This window comes from Cygnus atratus, chromosome 2 (assembly GCF_013377495.2).
Source record: "Cygnus atratus isolate AKBS03 ecotype Queensland, Australia chromosome 2, CAtr_DNAZoo_HiC_assembly, whole genome shotgun sequence".
NCBI lineage: Eukaryota > Metazoa > Chordata > Aves > Anseriformes > Anatidae > Cygnus > Cygnus atratus.
The window spans coordinates 124,607,792-124,633,898 of record NC_066363.1 but is presented as its reverse complement, the minus strand read 5'-3'; the positions used below and the strand labels follow the sequence as shown (position 1 = coordinate 124,633,898).

The window sequence follows — 26,107 nt, the reverse complement described above, 5'->3', positions numbered from 1 at the left end:
TCTGCAGCTGCAATGGTTCCAGTCCTTGAGTCAGCCATTGACTGATGCTGATTCCCAGCAAAGCCGAAATCTGCATGCTGAAACCAAAGCACATATTGGAATTACTGCATCTAACAACCATTTTGGAATTATTTGCAAGGCTCCAGTGTACGTAAGATACTATCTTTAGTCTACTTAGTAACCCATGTATAACAAAAATTTTCTAAACCTCCACTCTTTCTTTCCTGCAAGTTTTCTTATTCTTCTTTGAACAGAGATAAAAGCTTAGCTTTTTAAAGTAGTCAGCAAAACATACGTTCTTTATGGTTTGTAGTCTCTAGCACCAAAAAAAAATCTGACCTGGTAATGCTTCCTCAAAGTCCATAAAATTCTTTATAATTGCCCAAACATTATTTTAATACCTGGCTTCCCTAGTAAATAAAGCTGGCATAACAAATGACTTCAAATCCAAAGCAATGGGAGCCTGCACGTGAGCTGGCAACCATTCACATCTTGGCCCTAAATGAGGGCACTGGACTGTCTTTCTATCTCCAGTGCTTATATCATTGTTCTCCTGTGATTTCCATCATTATTGGCTCAGCTCTTGGAAGGAAACTGGATGTCAGCCTGCTCAATAGATGATTTACAATAAGATCTTCCTGGACAATTTCAGAAGCAGTCCTTTGATGACATACTGGCTCTACACTGCTCTGGGGCTTAGGCAGGGGTTGCCTTGTGACTAGCACGGAGATGTAGAATACCAGCTATGTCAAGCTGTAAACTGAGTGACGTGAGCGGCAGCTGTTTGAACCTGAGAACAGAAATTGAAGATTCAAACCACATTAGAAAGCAAAAATAACAAGAAGTTTAATCTATTCATATTACAGTAGAAACGAAATAGAAGACGACACATAAGTGTCTTTTTGACAGGTCTTTTCTTTCAGTAATCTGATGTCTCAGCAGCAATTCTATATGCCAGCTAAAACACTGATGCCCAACTAAAATACACATACAAAATCATCCTGTGTACAACATATGAAAATAGACATTAATAGGAACAAAGCAGATAACTTCAGTCCTCGATGCTCTTTAAATACAGATAGCCATTGTCTTCATGATATTATAATTGCAAGTCTATTTCTGCCAAATGGACCGTGAAAATCAATAGCAAACTCCATTTGCTAAATAACATTTGCAAGCTTTGACTTGGCTACGGAAATTTGGACTCAGGTGGTTTGTGTAAAAACTACCAGCAAGAAGTCTGTGAAAATTCTTATTCTTGCCATGTGTTCACGGCTGTCAGCTTTGAAAGACCAAGGTCATTTTGACATCCGAAGTTCTGTATAACAAAATTGAGATTTGACCAATGGGGAAAATGTTTTTCCCTAAACACAGGATTGGAAATAATTTCAAGTATACTCAGTAACTGTGCTGCTGAAGATATGGTCTTCTCAGTAAACCAGCCTAACCTGAATACGGTCATTAAATATCTTTGTGTATTTTTTTTGCAAGAATCAGTGTGCTTGGTGATGTGACTTTCGATGCTCTCACAGAGCTGTTCTAAAGCTAAAATCAGATCTACCCTCTTAATATTTTCAGTAACGTTTATCAGTCAGGTATAAAATTGCCTTCAGTTTCTAACCGAGAATGACTAGAAAAAGCTCATGGAGCAGTTTGAGTCATTTCAGAAAAAATAATAATAATAATGTGGTTTGCTTTAATAGATGGGTCTCGCATTCATCTATAGCTTTAACGGAATTCCCCATGCCAGGGTATTTCTTAAAAAGTCCAAATCTAGATACCTATATGGCAACAAGTCTTTTTGGTATGAATCATTTTCCACTTGGGAAACTGGTTAAAGCAGTAGTAGGAAGCACTAGCTGCCTCTTCACTGGGGGCTGGGTTCGCTGTACCTTTACTAATGCAGCCTCGACTGCTCTGCTGCAGACAAAGATACACATGCTGAAATAAACTATTCAGTCAAGAAGGCAAGGTTGCTTGCAAGGCCTTAGCACAGTGGCATGATAGCCTGGGCAGGCCCTAGAATTCCCCACAAAACATGAGGAAGGGAGCAGGATTAACCTCCTTGGATGGGTGTTGTCATGACTGATGAAGCAGGACGGCAGGAGGAGATAACAAATAGGAGCAGTTGGCTGCGTGCTAGCTCTCAGTTCTGCTAGGTCGGAGATGACCCCTGGCTTCCCCAGCTGTCTGTTTTCTGTTACGGCCTTGTCCTGACCTGCCTGAAAGGTGGATCTGGCAATTCTGTCCTTTAATTTCCAGGTGAATTTTTAATTAATATTTGTTAAGGTTATATATATATATATATATATATAAACCAGAACTAGCTACGGTTAATGCCAAAGTCTACTGCTTTTATTAGCAATGTTACTAGAAACCAGAATTCCAATTTTTATTGGAAATAATTCTACTTTTTGCACCTTGGAGCACGTAATTTGGCATATCATGCTCACACAGCAGGTGACCCCTTCACCCCTTCATGAGTGGTGAACAGCGAGAGCACAAACAAACCAGAACAATGTGACAGAAATAAGTAGCGATTTCATACAGTGAGAGACCACAGACATCACCGCTTTTGTGAGGGTGCATTTTATTAAAAATAAAAATCCCTCCGGCGGTCGTAGGGCAGGTAGGAATGGAAGAACTCTCCTGAGGAGGGGGCGCGGGCAGCCCTGCGTCCCCGGCCCCACACGGAAGAGTGGCCCTGGGGGCTTCTCGCCGGGAGGCGGCGAGGGGATGGCGGCGCCTCCCGGCCTCGGCTCGCCCTCAGCCGCCGCTCTGCCGGGGCAGGTGGCGCTTCGCGGGGGGAGCCTCCCTCCATCTCTCCCTCCCCTCCCAGCGCTGGTGGCCCGGAAGGGAAGCCCTGCCCCTCCTTCTCCTCAGCCGGCTCCCAGGTGGCAGCAGCCATCTCCGCGGCTGCCTCCCGCGGCTCCGCTCCACCTGTAGCGCGCCCACGGGGCGGGCAGAAGGCGAGCGGCGGCCGCCCCCCTTCCCCTCCATCCCTCCCCTCCCTCCCCGCCGCCTCAGCCCCGCGGGGGCCGGGGCACGGCGGCCGCTTCCTCCCGCTCGGCAGCCGGGCGGCCGCGGCCCTGACGTCGCTTCCTTCCAACATGGCGAGGGCAGGTCGCTGCCGCAGCCGCTGCCGCCGCCGCCGCTAATGGAGGCGGGCGCGGGCCGGGGGCGGCTCGGGGACTGAGCGCGTCGCGGGCGCCGTCCGCGCACACACCGGCGGCGGCGGGGGACGGAGGAGGAGGCGGGGAGGAGACGGAAGGCTTCGCCCTCCCTCGGCCCAGGGGCTCGGCTGCCGCCCCAGCCTCCCCCCCGGGGGAGCCCTCCCTCCGCCGGAGCCCTTCCTCGGCCCGGCCTCGCCGCCCTCCCCCGGCCCCTCGCTGCCCTCCCGAGGCGGGGGCGGCCGGTGCCCCGCTCTCCCTTCCCCTCCCCTCCCCTCCCTTCCCGTCCTCCTCCTCCTCGATCGCGCCCATGTATGAAGGGAAGAAGACGAAAAACATGTTCCTGACCCGGGCCCTGGAGAAGATCCTGGCCGACAAGGAGGTGAAGAAGGCGCATCACTCCCAGCTGCGCAAAGCCTGCGAGGTGGCCCTAGGTGCGTGCGGGCGGCCGCGGGGCCTCCCCCCCCCCCTCCTCTCCCTCCCTCCCTTCCTTCCTCCATTTCGTGGGGAGCGGGGGGGGGGGGGTGTCGAGCTGTCACACGGATTTTGGGGGGACAGGGCTTGGGGGGGGGTGCTTAGTTCCGCCCTGTGTGAAACTCGGGGGGGCCCCCTCGGGTGACAGCGGCCGTGAGGGCGCTGCGGCGCCCGGCGGGCTCTCGTCCTCCTTCCTCCCCTTCCTCCTCCTCCTCCTCCTCCTGCCGCTCGTAGGATGAATAGGCAGAGCCGGAGGCGCCGAGCCGAGCTGAGGTGACCTGGAAGCAGACGGCCGGCAGGTGACAGGCAGCGGGGAGGGGACGAGGCGGCGGTGGGGGAAGGAAGGCAGAGACAATGCCCGGGAGGGGTGCGAGGGGGCAGCCCCCAACCCTCTGGTAACCGGGGGGAACCCACGACACCCCCATGTCCAGGTGCAGCTGTGTCAGCACCTCACGCAGAAGCAGGGCAGAAGTGCTGGAGCCGGGCTGTGCGAGGCGTACGGACACGTTCAGTGACAGCGAGAGGAGAATCGGGGCTTGGAAAGCCTGCCCTGCTGAGCGCAGGCTGGGGTTGGGGCCCTCGTGGCCGAACACGAAGCAGCGGGTTGCCGGAGGACTGCTGGGGGAATGCCTGCTTTATTTAAACAATACGTAAATGGGTTATGGCCCTCCCGTCCTCGTGTAATTGCTTCTGGGTTTGGAGATAATTATTTTAGGAATTCTTGATTTTATTTTTTTTTTTTTTGTGCAGTAGTAATGTCTGTTCAAATAGATTCAGTTAAAGAGAGAATGTGAAACTGTGAAACGCAACTTGGTTGTTTTCAAAATGAAGCCTAAGTAATTTCAAGCGCTCTGTTCTTAACGTAGTCTATTCATTTCTCTTTTTAAAAATATTTTTCATTTTAAAAAAAGAACTGTACTTTTGTTGTTTTCTTTCTCTCTTTGTCTGTGAAAGACCCGGACAAATGGAGGGGGAGAAATGGTGGCAGCTCAACTATTTATTTATTAATAATTCAAGTAGGTTGGAAAGGGTATTTCTTACATCTCTCATCAATAGAATTTATTCATAATAATCTTACGATTTAGACGGATGAGATTAAACTGATAACCCTTTGGTTTTTCCATTGACCTTATACAGCGTCTTCAAGTTAGAAATAAAACAGAGAAACATCCAGCCAGTATGTCATCCACAGAATTAGATACTGGTATTAATCTTGAGTTACTGCTGTACTTTATCTCAGTAGCAAGATCTGTCTTAGGTATCATCCAGATCCCTCTCAAGCACAGCTCCATTGTGTCACGCACATTGTAAAGCGAAGCCCTCCAGATTGTGCAGTCTGCATCTTTTATCTTCTAAAGGGATCTGTGTGTGGAGACCCCCCCCCCAAGCACATATCCCAGTGATTTCTATGCTATGGTTTCACTGAAATCTTGTCTTGTGGATCTGATTGCATGATTGGGCCTTAAGTAGGAAAATCGCATGGTATGTGGGTTTACAAGAGAGCGAAGCAGGGAGAAAGAAATACAAGATTGCATGTATTAGCTAACGTATATAAAAAAGGCGTCGTCAACCTAAGAAAGATAAAAAGTGATGTTAGTTACCACAGAGCCTTCCTGAAAATCGGTGACGTTAGATTATAGCACAATTAAATACCGTCGTTGATGGCCTGTGAATGTAGTATGGTCCGTTGTCTGCTTTTGTGTATCATGGATACCCAGTTCAGAAGTGGCAATATATAACTCTTGGCTACAGTGCTCGCGTCTAAGCGAGCTATAAAAAGCTTTTCAGAGAAAAGTAAATATCCTCCCTATTTCACATGTAGGCCAGCTGGGTGTTACTGGCTGTGTCTTTTGTAGCAGGATTGGAAATAGAATACCCAAATTTTGCTCTCTCCGTCCAGCTCTTCATCTCAGAGATCAGAGTGCTTCCATCCTGAAAAATACTTGACTGGACGCTTCTTTGCGACCTTAAGCAAGGAATAAATGCTTCTTATTCCTGAGAAACTGTTTTCTTTTACAGGCCAGTAAAAGTAATGATAAACCTTCAATAACATAATAGTTTAAAGTGAGGTTGGAGTTAACTCTGACAGTATAACTTTAAAGTTTTGTTGGATTTTTTAAATGCTTTGTGAATAAAATGTAGCTTTTAAAAATCATGGCAAACATACATCATAATTGTATTTTTGAGTTTAAATATTTAATTTAGTCTTCACTGAAATTATCTGATGTAGTACTAAACTCTTCTGTTATTAAGATTTTTTCTCTAACTTTACGACTTTAGTAAAACGTTTAACTTCTGGTGTAACAGATTCTAACTGGTAGCAGTTACTAATACAGAGGTGTATGTGTTTGTTTTCCTGGATATTTTGACATCATGACATAGGGAGGAAATTAAGCCTATATCTAACGATATAAGAGAACGATATAGGATCTGTCACATCCTGTATCTAACAGTTCACCAGGTTTTGCCAGTTAATGCAGAATAGTCAACTCCAGCTTTCACGGCTCTTTTCATACAAGTTTGTCCTTTATGAGAAATGTTCCCTGTATGTGAGAAACATTTCTTTCTCTGTTCACCTAATAAAATACAGGTAATTAGGAACTTCACATTGTGTACTTGCAGAGCAACTACTTTTAAGCTATGTAAGGAGTAAGTTTATCTTCACAATTGTTCGCTTGCAGAGCATCAGGCAGAGAGCTGCAGGTTTGGAATTAGAATTCCTTTCACAGCCAGTTCCCTGCACTGCTGTTTCTGTGTTGGTTTTGAGCCATATTACAGTCTAGGAAACTTTACAGTAAACATACTGCGTTGTGTGTAGTCCATAAAAGGTCTTGAAAAAAAAAAAACACCTCCCTAGTTGAATATAAAATTTTTAATAGAGTGAACAAAAACGGTTAGCGCTTTGTTAGAGTCCAGGGTGTGGATTTGTCTGCCTGGAAAGGTGGCTTAGAGCAGGACCGAGCTGAGCAAAACAGAATTCCCTGTTGTAAAGAGTGCTCCATCGTGTACAGACCGGGGATTCAACTCGCTTTAAAACCCCAAACTGCAAATAATGTAAAATGATACAAATAAGGAACTGGTACATGCTTTAAAGGAAGGTGTCTGTGTGCTGCTTGGAAATCTGAAAGCACTGACTGAAGTCAGCTGAAAATCACCTTTAGAAGGTCCCTTAATGTCCCGTGGATTGTGTAGCCTGTCGTGCAAAGATCCTGCTGGATGTAGGACAATTGAAGACAAGTACAATCTTCTGGATTTATTTTTACTGGAGAAGTGTTGGGTGAACAAAATTTCTGTTCATAGTTTGGGTAATGTCTATCTCTTTTCGATAGACTGCATTTCATCTTTTTTCAAAATCAGTTGTCCTTTTTAGAAGCAAACCCCGAGTTTTTAGAGCTCTTTTCTACGGAGATCGGCATGGTATTGTACCATTGTCTGTTGTCTGCGTGTGCTATAGGCGTTTACTTTCACAATGTACAAGTCACCATTGTCCATACAAAGTTTATTTGCTGGTTGTAATTGTTCTTCTGAAACACATTTCAGAGTAAGCAAGGAGGATAAATGGAGATTTTTTTGCTTGTATAAATCGACATTAAAAAAAAATCCTTAATGTTACGATTGCCCTTCCCTCTTGCACGCAGTGCTTGGGCTTTAACCAGCAGGGTTTCTGTGTGGTTAACATCTCATGCACTCTGCAAAGGTTTCAGACTTGGCTTGGTAACAGTAAGGTTTAGCTGGCCCCATAAACTGCTTTTCGGGTTGCCTTCTGCATTTGAGGTGTAAAGTGCTGCTGATGTCAAATTTATGGGGCTAATTTAAGAGAAGCAGTGTACAGTGGGAATTGTCATTGTTGGAAATGTAATCAGTTGTTGGCTGAGCAGAATGGCAGCGCTGACAAGCCTTGAGCTCCCTTGGGAAAGGGAATGGTTGACAGGGTGCGCTTAAAAACATTTTTGTAGAAAACAAGGCAGATTGTATTTGGGTTGGGAAAATGTTAATGGCAAATGGGTACCAAAAAATTGCTTTTTGTTTTAGAAGGAAAAAAAAGGGATTTTTTTTTCACGTGGAACTCTGACTTTAAAATACATCCTCAATTAAAGATTTTGATATTTTGAAAGTTTTAATGCTGTTTTTCACTATCTTTTTAGAATCTAATTGTGAGAGACTTTAACACATCTTTGCAGCACAGGGTAGCTTTTAAATATATCTGTTCTGCTGCTTATTTTAGAGCAGTGATTGAAATGTTGAAGCCTAAAAAGAAATGTTGTTGTCATGTGACTGCTGTGCATTTATTTCTTATTATGAAATGTGTTTCCTGTTTGGTGGTGGTGGGGGGTGGTTCTGAGTTGATCCTTCTGCAAAACCCTTTCTGGTATGTTATTCCTCTAATTGTCATCTTTTTCTCTCTTCCGTTGGTTTTCATCCATATTTCTTGCTTATCTCCAGCTAGCCACTGCTTCGTTTATATTTTTTAGCATGACACCAGTATCCATTCTTGTGGGTTTTTGTCATATAAAATTAGAAACGAGAAATAACTTGGCCATTGACATCAAATACATGTTTCAAACCTTTTCTGGAGGCTTTCAGGGAATAACCAGGATTGAGCTAGCATTTCGATAGGATGTTGTTCAATGCCCTGACTTGTTCAGCTGTCAGGGAGGATGGTTGCGTGGATGTTTACAGACAGGGAGAGTGAGCCAGGGATGTTTCAGTCAGTCTCTTTCCTGTTTTGAGGGAAACTCCTAGCTGAAATCATGGGCTCGCAAAGGCCAAGATGAGGGAGCCTTGACTTTTTGGGGGGCAGCCTGGCTGTCTGGTTTGGGTTTGTCACTGGTGTTCATATTTTTAAATCTCAGATGAGTTAGTACCTCAGAGTAAACATATGCTGCCAGGAGACTCGGAAGCAAGACCAGCAAACTTGTGCGTGATTTCTCATTCAGTTCTGTGAAAGCCAACAGCAGGTTGGTGACTACGACTTAAAAAAGGCAGGGGCAACAGTGTTTTGTTTTTCCTGCATCAAGCCATCGAGTTTTCCTGTGTGATGTGTGAGTTGGTAGGTTGCTGGGAGAAGGTGTTTTTGTCTGGGAAAGGCAGCTGAGCGTCAGGGGGATGCATGTCAGGGCTCTTGTCTGGGAAGGACAGCGATCATCAGGTCATCAAGTGGCTTGGGAAACACAGCTGCACATTTAGAGGAGGCAGGAGAGCGGCGTCAAAGAAACAGAAGCGAGGAAGAAGCTTTCATCTGGTAGAGGAGGCAAAAGTGCATGTCGCGTGTCTGCAAGCAGAAAATATGTGCCCTGGCTGTGCCAGTCGGACAGGTACGGGGCAAGTCATCTGTGCACAGCTGGCAGTGCCACCATGCCCTTTCCGTGAGTAAACAGAAGAAACTGTAGGTTATTGTTGGGCAAACCAAATCTCAAAGTAAAATAAAGCACATCCAGAAAGTCTCCAAATAACCAGGGAAGACAAAAAAAAAATTATATATACTTTTGTGTGATTTTATGGAAAGAGAATGTTGTACAAGGACAGTTGAAGAAATGAAGTCTGAGTGAATTGAACATTGCTGGTGTGCTTTGTTTCTATGAAACACACCTGGCGTCAGAACTTCAAACTTACATATGCTGGGTTTTTTGGTTGTTTGAGTAGTTCATGGATATCTTCATGGATGCGAGGGACTGTTAAATAAAAATAGCTGTTTTGAGGAATAAGGTAGATGGATACTTGTGTGCTACTTGCCATCTTGAGTGTAAATATAAAAGAGCCCCTAAAAATAGGCCTGTCAAGTCCCAAGAGTTTGAAATACCTGGCAGAACACCATTATCGATTTCCAGTACATCTTAGGACACTGAGAAAATTCCAAAGGACTGGAAGAAATCTACTACCGTGCCAGCACCGTTAAAAGGATGAATGGGTTGACTTAGGCCAATCCCCCAGTAATTACCTGATGTTAGTCCCAGGCAAGGTAGTGGAACAGCTGACACGAGTGAGAACAAAACTGCCAGTCAGCAAGAACTTGAGAAAGGTCTAACATCCCCCTGTCCAGTCTCCCCACCCTCCAAAAACTCTACTAGGTTTTTAGAATATATCTTTAGAATATATCTGTAACTCTTGTGTTGTTCAGTTTTTAATTTTACAAAATAAGAAGTAATAACTGCCAAACTGGTAGGAAACATTTTGTTTGAATTGATCATTTCAAACAAAACGTCATAAATATTGACAGATTTTGTTTGCCTCCCCCCCGTGTTGCTTCTTTTCACTGTATCTTAGCTTTTAGGTACCCTTCTTGGTATTGGGGATTTTGCTTGTGTTTCTTTATGGGCTTCTGGGTTAGATGATGAGCTTTAAGTTGGGGGAGCAAGACGTCTTAAAAGAACTCTTGAGAAATACGAGCTCTTACTATGATGCTGTAGTTGAGAGCTTTGAAGCCTGGATAGCAAATGTGAAGGTTGTGCTGACTCTACACCTGATACAGCTTTTAGAGTAATGTTACTTCTGGTTCCAGCAGTGTGTGGATTCTATTGTCTGGAGACATGCTTGAAGAGCCACATAGAGAGAAAAAAACAACAACAAAAGACAGCACAAGAGTTAATCCGTTGCTTCTGTCCTGGGTAGGAAAACAGTGGGCTGGTTTTATGAGTATCACGTCTTGTTTTGGTTTTCCTCCCAGAGTGTGTTTTAATTCAAGCAAAAATTGTTTCAGAGTTGTCTCGCATCTGGCTGTGCTTTTTGGGAGTTTGTAAAATGCAGTCCCACTGGATGCTTCCTCTTAATCTGAAAAAAAAAAAGGCACACCTGATTTCATGGGAATTAGGTGAAATTATGCTTCTGCTTGTAAGCACGGTACTAAGAAGCTTGCTTGCTTATGTGTTGGGGAGGTGCTGTCGTAAGTGGGTGTGCGCTCACGCGCGCACGCAAGAACAAATAAAACTTTCATTTTGAGAGGGAATTTCATTTCCTTCTTAGTCACCTGCCCACTGATCTTCCACTCTTCAGGGTTGACAAATACCGAAAACTTCCTGAGCTGAGTGATGGCTGCTGCATGAGAGTGTTTGTTCTGCGAAGCAGGCTGCTCCTAGCTTTTTTTTAAGCTGTGATCACACTCTTGCTAGCGAAGGATCCCAAAGCAGTGATGTGTTTGATTAGATTTCTAAAATACCTCCTCGCTCAGTTGTTTTAATCTATGCTATCCTCCTGTGATTTTGGGGGATTGAACAAAAGCACAATTATTCAATAGCATCTTGGGGAGATTTGAAAAGAAAAAAACTTTGAAACGGATTTGCACTTCCCAAAAGTAGCCCGTCTAATTTGATAAACTCACCTGGCCGCTTGTTTCGCTGGCTCAGATTCTGTTTTTCTGTGAGCGTATTGCTCTTGTATTATTTAATTTTCTGCTAATCAGAGTTCATTCTAGTTGTTTTATCTAACTAGCTATTTTTGTGTGTAATGCATGTCTTTTATATCACAGTTTTGTCTTCTACTCTAGATTTTTACTGTAAAATTATACACACATACAAACAGCTAAATTTTACTACAAACAAGAGTTTTTAGGGCATCACTGGCATGGCTGCTGTAGACATTTTTTTAAGTTGTTGATTTCAGTTCAGAATGTATTATTTTTATTCCCCCCTGACTTTTCCAGTACCCTGCATGCTATGTAAACTAATCTGGTATGAGATTGCATGGTTATTGATGTTACCCCATTTAATACTTAGGTTTTGTTCAAATGTACCATGTCTGTTGTCCATTACTCTTTAATCTTTTTTCATTTTATGTATTTCTTGGGTCAGAAAAAACAGGAAGATATTCTTAAGAGAATTGAAAATAATATAGATTTTCACGTAAGCAGGGTTTATTCAGTCTGTGTTTTGTGTCTGTTCTCAAATACAAAGGGAGATAAATATGAAAAAGACGATCCATTGCTAATGCAAATTCTGCACTCGTCTTTAGCACTTGCTGTTCTGATAATCTTAACAGGTTTTTGGAACGTTATCCTTCATTTTGCTTACAAATAACAGTACGACTAGGTGTGTAAATACTTCGTGTCAACCGATTTCAGTCAGTGCTGGATACAGAGATGCTTTACTGCTTTTTTACTTGATGTAAACGTGGGGATCCTGAGTGTCCATGTGCACTGCAGTTATATTTGATTAACCAGGAATGTTTGAATAGCCCCTGTGCTTCAGTATTGCAAAGTGCAGCTTTGCAGTTAGGGAGAAACTGGGGAGAACATAGGTAAAGAGTTTCAAATTGTGATCAAAATGTTGGGTTTACTAGGAAGATGTTAAATAACATTTTGTTCGACAGGGCTCAGCTGTCCAGGTATAGTTGAGGTACGCTTACACAACTTTAAATCAATTCTGCAAATTAAATACTTAAATCATTTTGTAATGTAAGTAGGGTGGCACTTGTTTGATTTCTTCGATGGCTCCAAATCACAATAATTTTAAAACCATGCTACAAATTAAAGTGGTTGTACTGGGACAAAATTGTGTATTTTTAATGCAGGTAATAAGCATAAAGCAGTGGTAGCGGCCTTTGAAATTAAGATGTTTTTTGCAAAGGTGTGCTTCTCTTGTGTGTAAAACTAACACACCAGTGCATGCCTTGCACACAGCCTTTCAGGTTCTAGCAGTGCGTGTGAAGGTCTGGATGGTGCTGTTGCACAGACCAGCAGCGTGGCAGCTGGCATAAAATCAGGTGGTTTTTGCAGGAACTCAGGGAAGCTAGAAAATCCAGTCTGAACTCAGCATGCTTCATTTGGCTAATGGACCGTGACATCTGCAGGAATGCAGTGCTGGATCTTGTGGGGTATATGGGAAAGTGGATAGGAATTAATTAACTTCTGTTTTCATTACTCTGAAATGGAAACAGAGCTTTATAACTGCTATAAGTAAAGCAGCTAGAATAGGACAGCCGTGTTTGCATAAAATTCCAAAAGCTGGGTAAAGATTGCCTAAGTGCCTGAGAAGCGTGATTAACATTTTCTTTAGCTGCGGTGAATGAAACTCTTAAATGTTTTCTACTCGTAATTTAGGACACGACACTTTCTTCTGTGTGATTGTGTGCTCAAAATTACACATTTAAATAGATCTAGACTGCTTAGAGATTTTGCAGTGAAGAGTTTTCTTTGAAATTCTCTCTCGCCTTTGGCACAACTATGGGGAAAAGAGACTGTGATGGTTAGCGGTCCGGGAGAGCCATAGGTTTGTGCCTTAGAATATATACAAGTATGATTTTGAGGAGCTTTTAAAAAAAGTTAGGGTTTCATCTACTATTTATTAACAATATCTATAAATTAAAAAAAAAAAAAACAAGCTTGATCAGCACAGATTAGTTATAATCTTGTAGATGCCTCTGTGATGATCCACATTTGTATGTGTTTGATCCTCAATAGATTGTCTAGAAATAGCCACTGAGTTATGTGCTGGTTTCTGAAATATGAGGAAACTTTCATCATTCTTGCAACAGCAAATAGCTAGAAAGACCAGATGTCCTTGTGTAACAAAGACAATGATTTTGGAAGTTCTTTGACTGTTCTAGTTTGTAATAGAGTTTATTTTATCATGCATATGACAAAGCCTTTAAAGAACAAGTAGGAGAGGCACAAACTCAGTGCAGTAGAAAATGTAAGTAATTGCTGTTACACAGAAATTCTACGCGTTTAAAAAATTAGCTGTGCTAGTCAATGCACATGTAGTTTGCACATGTAGTTTGTAGTAGTTGTTCAGTATGAACTCGTGTACCCAGTTAATACTGAACTGAATGCCTTAACAGTCGTGTTCTCCATGGCTGCGGTAAGCAGGGGTCAAAGAAGTACTTCGCTGTAACACCGCACACAACGTGGATGGGCTTAACAATACTGTGTGCTGGTGACCTTTTCTAGGTACTTTTCCACACGTCTTCTGATCTGAACCTGAGAAAAGAAGGAAAAGTTGTTGTATGAGTACTTATCTTAATTTAAGTAGCCTGGACTTTCAAAAATATTTCTTTAAGATTTGAGTGAGAGATAGGAGATAGTGAAGTAAAGGTTCCATTGTGTTAATAATGTCATGCATATGGTGCTGGAATGAAAGAGGCAACACTGGAGCTTTCATGGTACTGCCATGCTCATTCTTAATTCTTGTGTTCATTCATGTTAGTCTGAGCTGCTTCCTGTATCAAAATCTAGCAAAGAAATCAGGCCTTTAATAATAGTGGGATCACTTTGAAAGCTTCATTTGAAAGATCTCACATCAGGACTTTTGATTTCAGGTTTGAGCTTTCAATTGCGAATGGGAATTTTTGCTCAAGTGAAAAGTACAGAGCTGCTATGGTTGTAGCCTTTTTTGGAGGCATACCAGAGACATAAAAATAAACTTCAGGCCACACTTCTTTGTTATTCAGTGTATTTTTTTCCTCGTAAACGTGGTTTGACAAAGTTATAGATAATCATGAAATTATGGCTATCTTGTATCTGGAAAGGACGCTGTTATGCTTTTCATGTGGTTCAGAGCCATGGCAAGGGGGGAATGGCATAATGCTTTTTAATTAGAAGTTTACCAGTAGCATAATTCATGTATGGACTCTCACGTGACCTTTACAGTTTTAGTGCTTGAAAAGAGTAGAAGTCTTGCAGTGTCCTTTGTTTTGCTTCTTGTTTTTTCATCCCTACTTGCAGGTTGCTTTTGAAGTTGCTGTAGCGAGCAGGCCACTTAATGGGAATTGTACGTATTTTGGCCATTTCTGAAGGTATTGTGGAAATGCTAAGGCTCTTTCATTCCAGTCTGAAATAAAGAATAGAAATTTTGGGACTTCTCAGAAATGGCTAGTTTAAAAGGCAATTTAAAAGAGCAAAAAAATTCAATGAAATCTCTACAGCAAGAATGGAGGTTAAAAATAAAATGCAGATCTTCCCATATTTCAAAGGGATCTTCCAGTTTGATTCTAGCTCTTCCTAGCACTTCACACTGCACAGGATTTATTGTTCTAGGCTGTGTCTAGTCTTCAACAATTCACGCTGTTTGTTGCTTAACATTAACAGAAAGGTATGTGAAACCTTCTCATAGACATTGAAAATATTACAGCAAATGACTGCCCCTGTTGTCAGGTAGCTATCTAAAAGCAGTTTGATCAGTTTTAACTCTGGATCTTATTTAAACAAAACAAAAGGTTCTGAGAAAACCCATCAAAATAAACAGCTTCTTTGAGATAAGTATGTTCACATGCCTGGCTTGGAATAATCGTAATTACATGCCAGGGTTTGTTTTATTCCATGCCCCTGGTCCGTATGTTTATTGCACCTATTTAATAACTTGTATGCTTGTGTTTGTGAAGAGGACGGCAGACATGCCATGGCTTTTCTTACCTTGGGTAAAGTGTGAAACTTGAGCATCTTCAATGTACGTAACAGTAGCTTGTGGTAGCTGTTTTTTAAAAGTATGGAATAAGAACGGGTCGTCATTGCTATGCGTATGTGCTTACTCCTCAAAGAAACTTTCAGAAAAAGTGAGGATGTTTGAAGGATCATGTTACCTGACAGAGTATTAATGAAGAGGTGGACTGTGAAAAGTGGACGTCTGGCTTTTCTGCATGCTGCCAAATGGTCCAGAAACAAGACTGAGAAGCATAATGATGGTCTTGTTCTTCTGCAGCAGCAGCCTGTCCTTGCCAGAATGAATACAAGGCCTTAGTAAAACATTTATTTTAGTCTTCAGTTGTGACCAATGAAGCAAGTGTGCAAAGCAAAGAATAACAGAGAAGTCTCAGGAAAGATTTTCATAATTAGGTAACTATGTCAAAAGCAAATGTATGTGTAGTTGCCTGTGGATGCCAGATGTCTTCAAAAATGGTCACCTCAAATATCAGTGGTTCTAAAATGAGATGCTGTCTTAAGAGATCGGGAATGTGGGGGGATTATCTATGGAAAAGTCTTAGTTATGCAGCATTAATTATGTGGGTATGAACATTTAATTTGCTCTACTTTACAGAAAGCTTAGTCATATTAGGTAAATAAATAAACTGCAGTTACAGGTGACATAGAACAAGCAGCTCTTGAGTCCCACTCGAGCAGGAACTGGTTCAGGATGTACCTTCTGGAGACCTGGTCTGTAATTGTGAGCATTCTCATTGTGACGTGCTCAAGCAGCTGCTAAAATATCCTCAAATCCAGCTTCATAGTATGAAGCTTCAGCTTCATAGTCACAAAAACAACACATTAAAAACGTATCTTTTTATTTCTGAAAAGTAATAAAGAATTGAGGGCACTTCGAAGGGAGAAAAATGTTAACAGCTAACAGTGATTCTTTGTCATGTGCTTTGTCGATGTTTAGAGTAACTGTATACCAGCTAGTAATACAAGCTTATGAAAAGCCTGTGATAAAGTCAGTATGAATAAATAGCAAGAAAAAAATAGACCTTCGTCTGTATGGCCTGTAGATGATAATAGTATAACAGAAGCATATGAGGAATATAAAGGTTTTGAAGGGAGACCAAAATCTACTTTTTGCCTTGTTGTATATGGAAGTTGAGGAAGCTTTTCACAGAGAAATTCCAAGGAATGAGTTAGAAGAATTTTCCCAATTAGAAGTTTAATCCAAAATACGTATTAACTCATTGGGAGTAGGATTTTTTAAAGGGTCTCCAATCTCAAATTGCTCAACAGTTCAATAACCTATATAATATTAACATTTCATTGATTGCTAATGAAGGAAAGGGATGTACTACATGTGAGTGGCGTGTCTTTTTTGTTTTTTAAAGAAAAAGTGCTAAGGGAATAAAGGAGCTGGGAAACCTCAAGAGCTTCAGGCTGCCAAATCTGAATCGTAACAAAGAATGAAGCTGCTAGAGAACAGAATGGGTACATGTGCCATAATAGTGGGGAAGCATCAGCACATACTTGACGGGGGAAACCTTAACATCCTGGATCTGTAAGGCAGAGTCAGTGAGTATGTAGATAAGCATGTGGTAATCCCGTTTTACAGTACGGTTCAGTTCCAGTAAACCTCAACCAGGTTACTCACCTACAGCTCTTGAAGGTACTGAGCTGCTGAGGAGTAAACATGATGTTTTCCCAACCGAGTGGTATTACAGCTCTGTAGAGGTTCGTGCTGTTTTGGGGTGAGTTGTGAGGTGACAAAGGTTGACAAAAATATTTACAAGAGCAAAATCAATCTGTTGCAACCTGTAGTTGTGTTACACTGGTCCATTTGTTGAGAAAATGGCAGGAGTGGTGATAAATGGAAACTAATCCATATGCACAGGAGAGGGGAGGTGGAAGAGGTTTGCTGGTCTAAATTGTGTGCACGCACAGGCTCTCAGTAAGACTTTTATCCGTTGGATTGGAGTTGCTGTGAGTGATTCTGTGGAAATATTGATTCCTTTTTCAAAAAGACAAATAGGGAAACAAGAAAGAAAAAAATGAAGCTGTAAAATCGTTTTATAAAGATATCATGTATTCCATACGTAGTTCTGCTCGCTGCTGTCAGCCAAAGAGGTGGTGGAGTTAGAAAAGATGCACAGGAGGTCAACAAGAATGATCAAAAGTATTCTAGAAGAGATCAAGTCGACTATGCCTCATGCTTCCTGGAATTAAAAAACGAGGAAAACAGAGGTAAAGGAAGCCTGTGAGAGTGTAAGTGGCATAGGCACGAAGGGAGAATGGTTAATTGTAATTTCTCATTATGCAGGTATGGAGAACCTGTAAAGAACTCAGCTTATTTGAAGTGAAACAAAAAATACTGTTTCCTGCACCTTATAATTACACTGATCCCAAAAGTTGAAATGGCTTAAGTGATTACAGGAAAACTTAGCAGGGGTTGTCAAACCTGAAGGAACAGTCCTTGTGCAGAAGAGCGTGAGCCAGGGATGGCTAGGTGCTGGTAGGAGGGGCAGCTGCAGCATTCTTGCCCTGCTTTCCTAATCTGCATTTACTTAAGCTTATGCTCTTGGCTTCTCTTGGCAGCAAACTACAGGTTAGTTGTCAGGCTGTTAAGAAAGATTTGCTGTTCTTGTATGTTTATGGTCAGTCCAGTTCACTGCCTTTAGTTCTGGTTTTTGGGTTTGCTCTCTCAGTTCTCAGAGTTTACAACACCGGTCTGCTTATGCAGCTCATCAGACATTCATTGGCTGGCAAGCTTAATTAGTTGCCATTGTGCCTCTTATTTGAAATTTACGTTCCTTTAGCTCGTTACATCTGCAGTCTATGGTAAAATAGCTTTTGAGCTGGGTAGCGCAAAAGTTCAAAACTGTTGTTACTAAATTGTCTTTGAGTTTTTTGTTGTTTTAGGTATTAAAATGCATGCTTAACCACAAAGGAAAAAGTGTTTTCTTAGCTAAATGTATTCAAGCTACTGCATGAAAATTCCTGTCTTATGACATGCAATTATAGTAAAAATACTGCTTTTCTGGGAATGGCATCATGAACTGAAGGTATACTAATTCTGGAATTAAACTTTGCATGTAGGTGTAAACAGCTGTGTTGTATCTGAAGCAGGAAGAACAGAATGCTTGTATAACGCAAGGAAAGCTGAATTGGTGCAAAATATGCTACAGCTTCGTTTTCTAATCAATATTTCATTGTAAAGTTTTGATTCCTAAATAAGCCAACTACATAGGTGAAATGGTCTTTTGCTTTATATTTGAGTTTCTGTCTTTTATAGCACTGTATTTGCATAAAATGTTACATTTGCAGCTGTAATGCTGTTGTTAAAATGTTGATACTGATGCTAAAGAAAAACTGAGGAATTGGCTTTGTGACTTAAGTTCACGTTATCTGTCATTTGTTCTTCTGTTACTGTGTTGTTGATCCTGTCATTGGGGCATAAGCTCTTGAAACAGAGCTGAGTTAAAAGGAAAGATGCTGAAGGTTAGGGGTCTTCACGTGCATCGTGTCTGCTGCACACCCCAGACTATCCTAACTGGCTCTGTGCTGCCTTTGGAGAAGGGCTCAGAGGAGTCCTACAGCACACTGCACGGCTTTTCTCGGCTGCTGATTGCTGGGGCAACATGCCGTACAAGAGGTTAGACAGCATATATGGAAACACACAGATGGAAATATCTTAATATCAAACCAGATCCTACCTTGAACGTGGTAGTTTGTGTTTCTGGGTGGAGGTTCTGTTGAATGGTTGGGGTGCTTTTGCAGTCATCAATACACACAAATATTAATATCAATTGAATTTTAAGAGTTTCTCAGATAAATAAGAGAATTGTTTCTGTTGAGCCTTTTATTTATCTCACTGTTTGACTGCAAAGGAATACTGATGAAGTGCTCTTGTGTAACAGAGGTATTTTAGAAATGTATGGTGTAAAATCAGAGCAATGTCGATTGTGTTGAAAGCAGGGCCTGAGATTAGGTTGAGGGCTGTCTCGAGCAGTAGTGTATTTCCAGTGGGGCAGACTGCCACTTCTCTAGGCAGCCTACCACAAAAAGGTAAGAAAGTGGCAGCAGCACATCAGCCTATGCAGAAATTTCTTTCTCACAGGGATGCTAATTCTTGTATGACCATACTATGTATGTGTTCATACTATGTATGAACATACTATTCTCTATGTATGCTAATTCTTCACAGCAGAAGACTCCAGCAATTATATTACACACGGGTGAGGTAATTTCTTACTACCAAGTCTTTCTTTTTTTTTTTTTTGAGTCAAGCTGCTCGTGTTTGCGTACTTTGAGCTTAAAAGGTCAGACTTAAAGATGATCTTCAGAAAGAAGCAGCTCATTGTGTCTCTTCAGATGAAGGATGGATTCGGAAGATTCTGTTCTGTATATGTTTGATTTCAGATACGGTTTTCAGACAGACAGAAGTGATCGGATTGAAAAATGTTTTCCCTATTTTGAATGTAATTTTACTTCTGCAAAATTTGTTTCTGCTTCTCTCATGTTTGTATTCTGGCAGAAACTCATGTTTTTCCAAGCAAAGTACGAGGGATGTGCTTCAGTTCTTGATCTTAAAAATGAGGGAAAATAGCCTACTGTATTAAGGGAGAAAAAAGGTCTGGCTTGACATAAAGAGGGACAATGTGTATTACCACAAGCTTTCTTTCTGTGCAAGAAATGATACTATATTTCTGATAGCTTTCACCAGGAGTACCATATATAAACAATTATTTTATTTGCTTGCACTTACAAGTCTAAGTTTTAACTTCCAAAATAAAAAATGAATACATTGGTTTTGAGTAGATAGGCATATTTTTCATAAGAAGTTTATCAGGATGCCTGATAAACAGTGGAAGAGGCTAGAAATATGTCTTCTGACTGCAGTTTCAGCCCTGATCTATCTATGAATCAAACTATTAGTTAAATATTTGTGGTGTATCTTGTGCTCTGCCAAGTTAAAATTTCCTCTTCAAGCTGTAGATTAGATCTAGGGAGCAACAAGCATACATTAAACATAGAGATGTGTATGTGTGAAATTTTGTATATATATACATGCACCCATTTTTGGAGGGATGTATAGCCTGAAACTTCTACTGTGAACCCCAAATAGCTATATTATATTCAGTGCACAAAGGGAAAAATATGAAGACCTAGATCCAAATTCGTTTCTTAAAGGATGCTTCAGAAAAACTGAGGATTTTGATTTCTCTGAAATTCATAAGCGCAACATATCAGGCTGTTGTGGCACACGAAGAGTTATGATTCATCTCCTGCAGAACTAGGCAAACGTGTTGCACAATGGTAAACAGCAGAGGTACTGGTTTCCTGCTAGCTTTGAGGCAGCGTAAAGCCATCGTGCTCAGAGAGTGTCTGCAGTCCTGCTCTTACACATGGCACAAGCTGGAATTTTGCTGACTGAAAGAAAATCTTCACACAGATGAAGTGCTGAGAAAACTGATACAGAAGAGGACTGGATGTTTTGAGTCATTTGTGTGTTTTATCCGTTGATAAATACATTGAGGAACTAATGCATCACATCAGTTGAATCAGATAAGCATTTTTTTTCCTATACTGTTTTTTTACTTGCACAAACTACTCTAGAGGAACCTAGAACGGTTATGTAGTACTTTAAAACATTAAATTCTGTCACTGCATAAGGCTCACTTTTTCTTTTTTTTCTCCTCAAATTTGAAACCTAATTCTGTGAGTAGATTGTCTTCCTAGTGGAGTTACAGGTATTTCCATGAACCTCGTACACGTGGAGTGCTTTATAACGTTGTGTTGCATGATAGAGAAGATGTGAATATAAAGTCTGTCCTAAGTCTCATTTCATTGAAGACATAATTATGTCGATTTATAATTCCAATTTTATAGAAGTTGTAATTCTTAATTAGTTTCTCTTACCTTGTTATGGGTTAGTTAGATAGCACTTAAGATTCTTGGCAAGAGTGTTTGAAAAGTCAAATCAATTATTAAGGCAGAAAAGCTGCTTATTTGTCTCAAAAGACTTGCAATGGTGTTCCTAGGTCAGCAACTTGGTACTAGGTAACAGAGAGATGGTAAGGAAATTCTCATACACTAATCAGTGTAATGTATGCTAATACACTAAGTAAAATTGTGCTTTCTTTAAATTACACTTACTCCAGTCAAAATAATTGTAGCATATCCTTTGGTCAGACTTCTCTAAGGGGCTGTCTGAATTTGGTTGTTTCTCTGCAGCATTTTGCCCTCCCATATACCTTAGTAAAGAAATAAATTACCTCCCTCAGCACGCATTTCCACGTTGAATTTAATTTTCTGTTTTTCTGTGATTGTAGTCTAACATTATAACATTATTAACATTATAACATTATTAACACCCCATATTTCCCCAGCAGTAGCAGCAATCATGGCTAAAGCATTTGTTTTCTCGTGTTTCTACCCTCAGCCACATGGTAAAACCAGGTGAAGGAACAGATCCATGTTTAACAGACAAAATAAAAGTTGAACTTCAAGTTAAAAAAAAAACAACTCTTACTTTCTTAATCCAGTATAACTGTATTACTTTTAAGCTGGTAAGGTCCCTGTGCAAGCGCACACAGAATTGTGCTGCCGTAGTGATGAGGAAGGTCACATCACATAAAGCAGCAAAAAGGGTTGTGCCATTCAATGTATTGAACAATATTCTTAAATTTTTCTTCCTGAGAAGTGTTTTCTTGGCCTGTGTAGTGTTTGATTCATCTATCTGCATGCGACATATATGTTCTTTAGTTTGAGGAGGAAAAAATATTATAAAATTATAATATCTGAGGGGACTGTTTTCAAAGTGCTGTGCTTCTTTTTTTTGGATAGCTGTTGCTGTGTGTGTTTGCTTGGATAGAAGCCTCTGGAAGGAGGACTTACACGCCTCACAAGAATCTTAACGTAGTATGTGAGAAAGAAGACCCAATGAAAACCCAAATTACCAAGCTAGTGATGTGTAAGGAGCGTGCAGTTAGGAGGAACCGCCTTCTTCAGTGGTCACCCTCCGTTGGATTGGGCAAAGCATATTGGGAAACCAAGCCTCTCAGCAAGATCATTTCTTTAGTCTGGTTAGGTGCCTGTATTTGGTAAGAAAGCAAATTGCTTGCATATTAACGCATCTTTTTGGCAGCTTGTGCTGCCAGTTCTTAATGTGAAACCAGTGACTGGGGGTAGCGGGAGGAGATATCAAAAAGGGCTGGAACAAGGTGTAGTTTAAAGGTGTGTACTGTTTGATAAAATAAAGATGTATCGCTATCCTCTTAACTGTGTTTTAAAGGTGTAAATAAAGTCTGCTTCCGTTCTTTGATTTTGATCTAAGTATAAGAAATTTCTCTGAGGAGTGAAGACCCAAGTTTGGATACTGCTGGGAGTTTTCTGTAGATTTAAGAAAAGATGGGGACTCGTAAAATACTGGAGGGAAGCAGAGGGATTTACTGCTACAGAAAATGAGCTTTTCTGCCACGTATTAGAAATGCTAGTGAGTGCAATTCAGTTATTCTTGGCAATTTGTGACCTACATTTGTGTCCCCGTTCCCTGTGAAGAACAGTGAAGCAACTTGAGTGACAGTATTTTAAGACTTGGGCTTTAGCAAGTAGAAAGATGATTACAGAAAACCTAGTCCTGAAACACCCTGGACTGAACTATTCTGAATTAATTTTAAGCAGAAAGAGGCCAGTAGAGTAGTTTCTTCTTTTGAAGAGATTTCCCAGGGACGCTCTGTTTGAAAACATCATACCTAATAACCCGAAGGAGTAGGTAATGAGGTTGGCCGCATCAAGACACGTCGAGTTTCTGAATTTACATCAGTTGCGTGTTCCCAAATGATAACTATATTGTGAGCAAGGGAGGGGAGAAGTTGTGGTTCTGTCTGTATGAATGACACTGTAAATAAAGTTCAGAAGATTGCTTTGCAGATGAACAGCCCAACAAGGACCATCAGACACAGTTGCTGTGTTTTGAGTTGCAGATGTGAAAGTAGAGAAATGCTTCAATGCGACTTCCCGCAAACCTCCAACAGATCAGAAGATACGGCATAGGACATGACAACACACCATGTTCCTTCCTTATATTAGCTCTTGCTTTAGAGAATTAGTGCAGTTTGAAGTTTAAGCACCTCACCTGTACAAGTTTTCGTGTTCCTATGTATGTGCGTGCATATACACATTCTTATATCTCTACACACTTCAGAGGGTACCACTCCTACCACTCCCTATTTTCTAACCTATCAAGATAAGCTGTAGTACTTCAGTTGGTTAGAGGTTTCAGGGTTTTTTAAGAGCATGACAAGGAGGATCTATACTGAATTTCACCAAGAGTTGTCAGACTTGAAATATAACTGGTGTTTGGAGCATTTCTTAAATTGTGTGATTAATTGGTGCTTCCTTAGTTATTCCCTCAATACCTGTAAACATGAAATTGGAGCAGTGTAATAAGCTGTGATGGAAAGCAGGTGAAGTGTTCAACTGTACTCTTACGTCTGCTTTGCAAGTCTGTACTAGAATTACTTGCTTTTATTATGTGTTTGATGGCCTCAGTAGTATGCTGCGTGAAGACCACAGCAGTGACTCGCTTAAATCTGCACAATCTTGCTTAAATCTTTTCTGTCCTTGTACCATAGCCGTGTGAGCTGTGATCTTGCAGAGGAGACAATGTAGAGGAGAAAGGAAGTTAATGGACCACAGCAAATAACAGCAGTCAGAAGAGCAGATGCATAAATAAACTAAATCTGAGGGTCAGTGCTAAGGTGTGGGCTCAGGAGTTTGAGGGGAAACACTCGTGGTATCCTACAACAGGGAGAACATACGTAGTTGAAATTCACGTGTTGGTGCTATATATGTTTGTACCTTTATCTGTATTTCTTCCACTCCTGTTTCTCATTAGGGTAAGGTTAGCTTTCTAGGTTAAAACAGAATGAAAACTACATCCCTGAAAGTCCAGTGCTGCTGTCGGTCTCTTCCTGGACTCCCCAGAATAGGACTTTTTTGTCTGTCTCATAGTCTTACTGTGTTTGGGAGGATTTGGGGGAAGAGAGGAGATGTCTTTGTGTTTTGGAAGGTGTGATAGGGAAAGCTGTTCATAGGGTTTACAGGAAGACAAATTGCCATGGTATGTATCTTAGGAATCCCGTTTAAAGAAAAACTTCAGTTTTCATAGTTAATGGTTTCTTCTAGAGTGTAAAATACAGATCATTTCAGTACTATCTTCCTATAATGAATTTGCATACACTTCTACCAGTTTCAGGGAGGTCAACCTGATTTGATCATCAAGGAGAATAACAGTATTGCATTAAACTTTAATTATTTTATGGTAATTCAGGGTCCCGGTGAATCTTGTTATAAAGTTTTCCTTTTTTTTGTTTGGTATTTACATACACTGAAAGAAATTAACACTGGAGATAGATGTATTAAAAGCTACTGGAAGTCTAGTATGCCTATACAATTAAAAAAGAAATGGGAGAGGAAAATAACGTAATCTGTTTGCCAGTTACTACTCTCCATTCATTGTCAGTGCAAGAAAACGTGTTGGAACTGGAGTAGTTCAGAGGTAGTGAGTTAGTCAGAGGCTCTGTCAAGACGAGTGGTGAGCTGGAAGCCTGCAGAAGACTTTTGTGCTGTCTGTGCTTGACACAGCTCGTCTCTTAGCAAATCCTCAGCTGTTTGAAAGACCTGCGGGGGTTTAAATGTTAGGAACAAAGTTTAGGTACGAACAAATGCCATATTTGCCACACATATCTTTACATGTGCCCTCTGTTTTGTCTTAGAGCTACTGACTTGGCAGAAATGGCCCATGGAGATCATCTGTGAGTCGTTGCCCAAATGCAAGGGATCTTGAGTTAAAAATAGCTGGGTGTTTCTCCTGTTCTATTGTCTGGACTTCTTGTTCCTAATTATTATTTTTTCTGAAGTCTGCTGTTGACTTTCAGGTGTTAATGCTCCCTTACTTTAGCCGAATAAGTTAGAGATTTTTTTTTCACACTGCTTGAAATTAATTGATTAGCAGATACCAAGAAAAGAAACACGTTTGGCATCCTTATTTAGAAATATATTCTAATATCCAATTTTGAAAGAAAGAACATTCAGCATGGGCTCCTCGGAATTTTTTCTCTTTGGGGGGGAGACTTCTTTATTCCTGTTAGGTGTATACTTCTTCTGTGAGGTCAGACTTGGTAAAAAACTCTTTAACTACTATCACCATATATATTGTAATCATATTACATAGTTGGGAATGTAGTTCATTAGAGTTGTCTTCAAATAAAAATTTAATTTCTCGTTTTCTATTATTTACAGTCTAGCTAACTATCTTGTGCTTTTATATTGACATGAACCTTTAGTCTGCTTGGTCATTGAGGGCTTCCATATACCCAGACGTGAAGAAGGACAGTTTCAGTATTATTAATTATAAAAAAAAATGTGGGTTTCGTAATCCTCGATTTCCACAATGTTTTGCATAACATTGGAGACAATTACTAATACCTGGATAGAAGGAAGCAAGCCAAGTCAATTCAAGCAAAGCCTTTAATATTTTAATAGCTTTTTTAAATGCAGATATTAATATAATTTAAATTTCTCTTCGCTGCACATTCCTTGGATCTCATTCTTGTTCTTTGACTCAAAATAAATGAATTCAAATTGCTTTCTTCTCATGTTAATGTTCTATGGCATAAGTAATATGAACTCCAAACACTGACTTGCTTCCTTAGAGGATTGCATTCAGAGCTGCTTTGCTGAGCTCTATCTACTGATTACTCAGGATGGTTACAGTTCTTTAAAATGCCACTACATGCTGTCATCAGTTCATTATGTTAATAGCTTTTTTTTTTTCAGTTGTAACAGGGTTATGAAATTCAGTAATTTCCACACACTTTTGGCTTTAAGAAGAGTTGGAAATTCCAATTTTTTCAGTGCTAAGTGGAAGCAAAGCTACTTCTACCTCTGCCCCATTGAGCATAGGAACAGGTGTGTAAATTCAGGGTGTGATTTTTTATGAGCCAGCAGTTTTTCCTCCAGTGAAAATACAGGATGTTTCCTGTTCCAGTAGGCTTTCAGTTAGGTAAATAAGCTTGAATTCTGCTGTTTACTCTAAATATTTGTCTTCAGATGTACA

General features: G+C 40.8%; 1 protein-coding gene across 1 annotated transcript in view; it reads left to right on the top strand.

The window, feature by feature from the left end:
* Nucleotides 1-3,256: 3,256 nt before the first annotated feature.
* The window catches only part of ARFGEF1 (ADP ribosylation factor guanine nucleotide exchange factor 1), a 91,355-nt gene continuing 68,504 nt past the window's right edge, over nucleotides 3,257-26,107 (top strand). Inside the window, exon 1 of the mRNA XM_035563033.2 lies at nucleotides 3,257-3,604. Coding sequence (XP_035418926.1) covers nucleotides 3,481-3,604 — 124 coding nt within the window. The 5' untranslated portion in view covers nucleotides 3,257-3,480. The remainder of the gene's footprint in view (nucleotides 3,605-26,107) is intronic.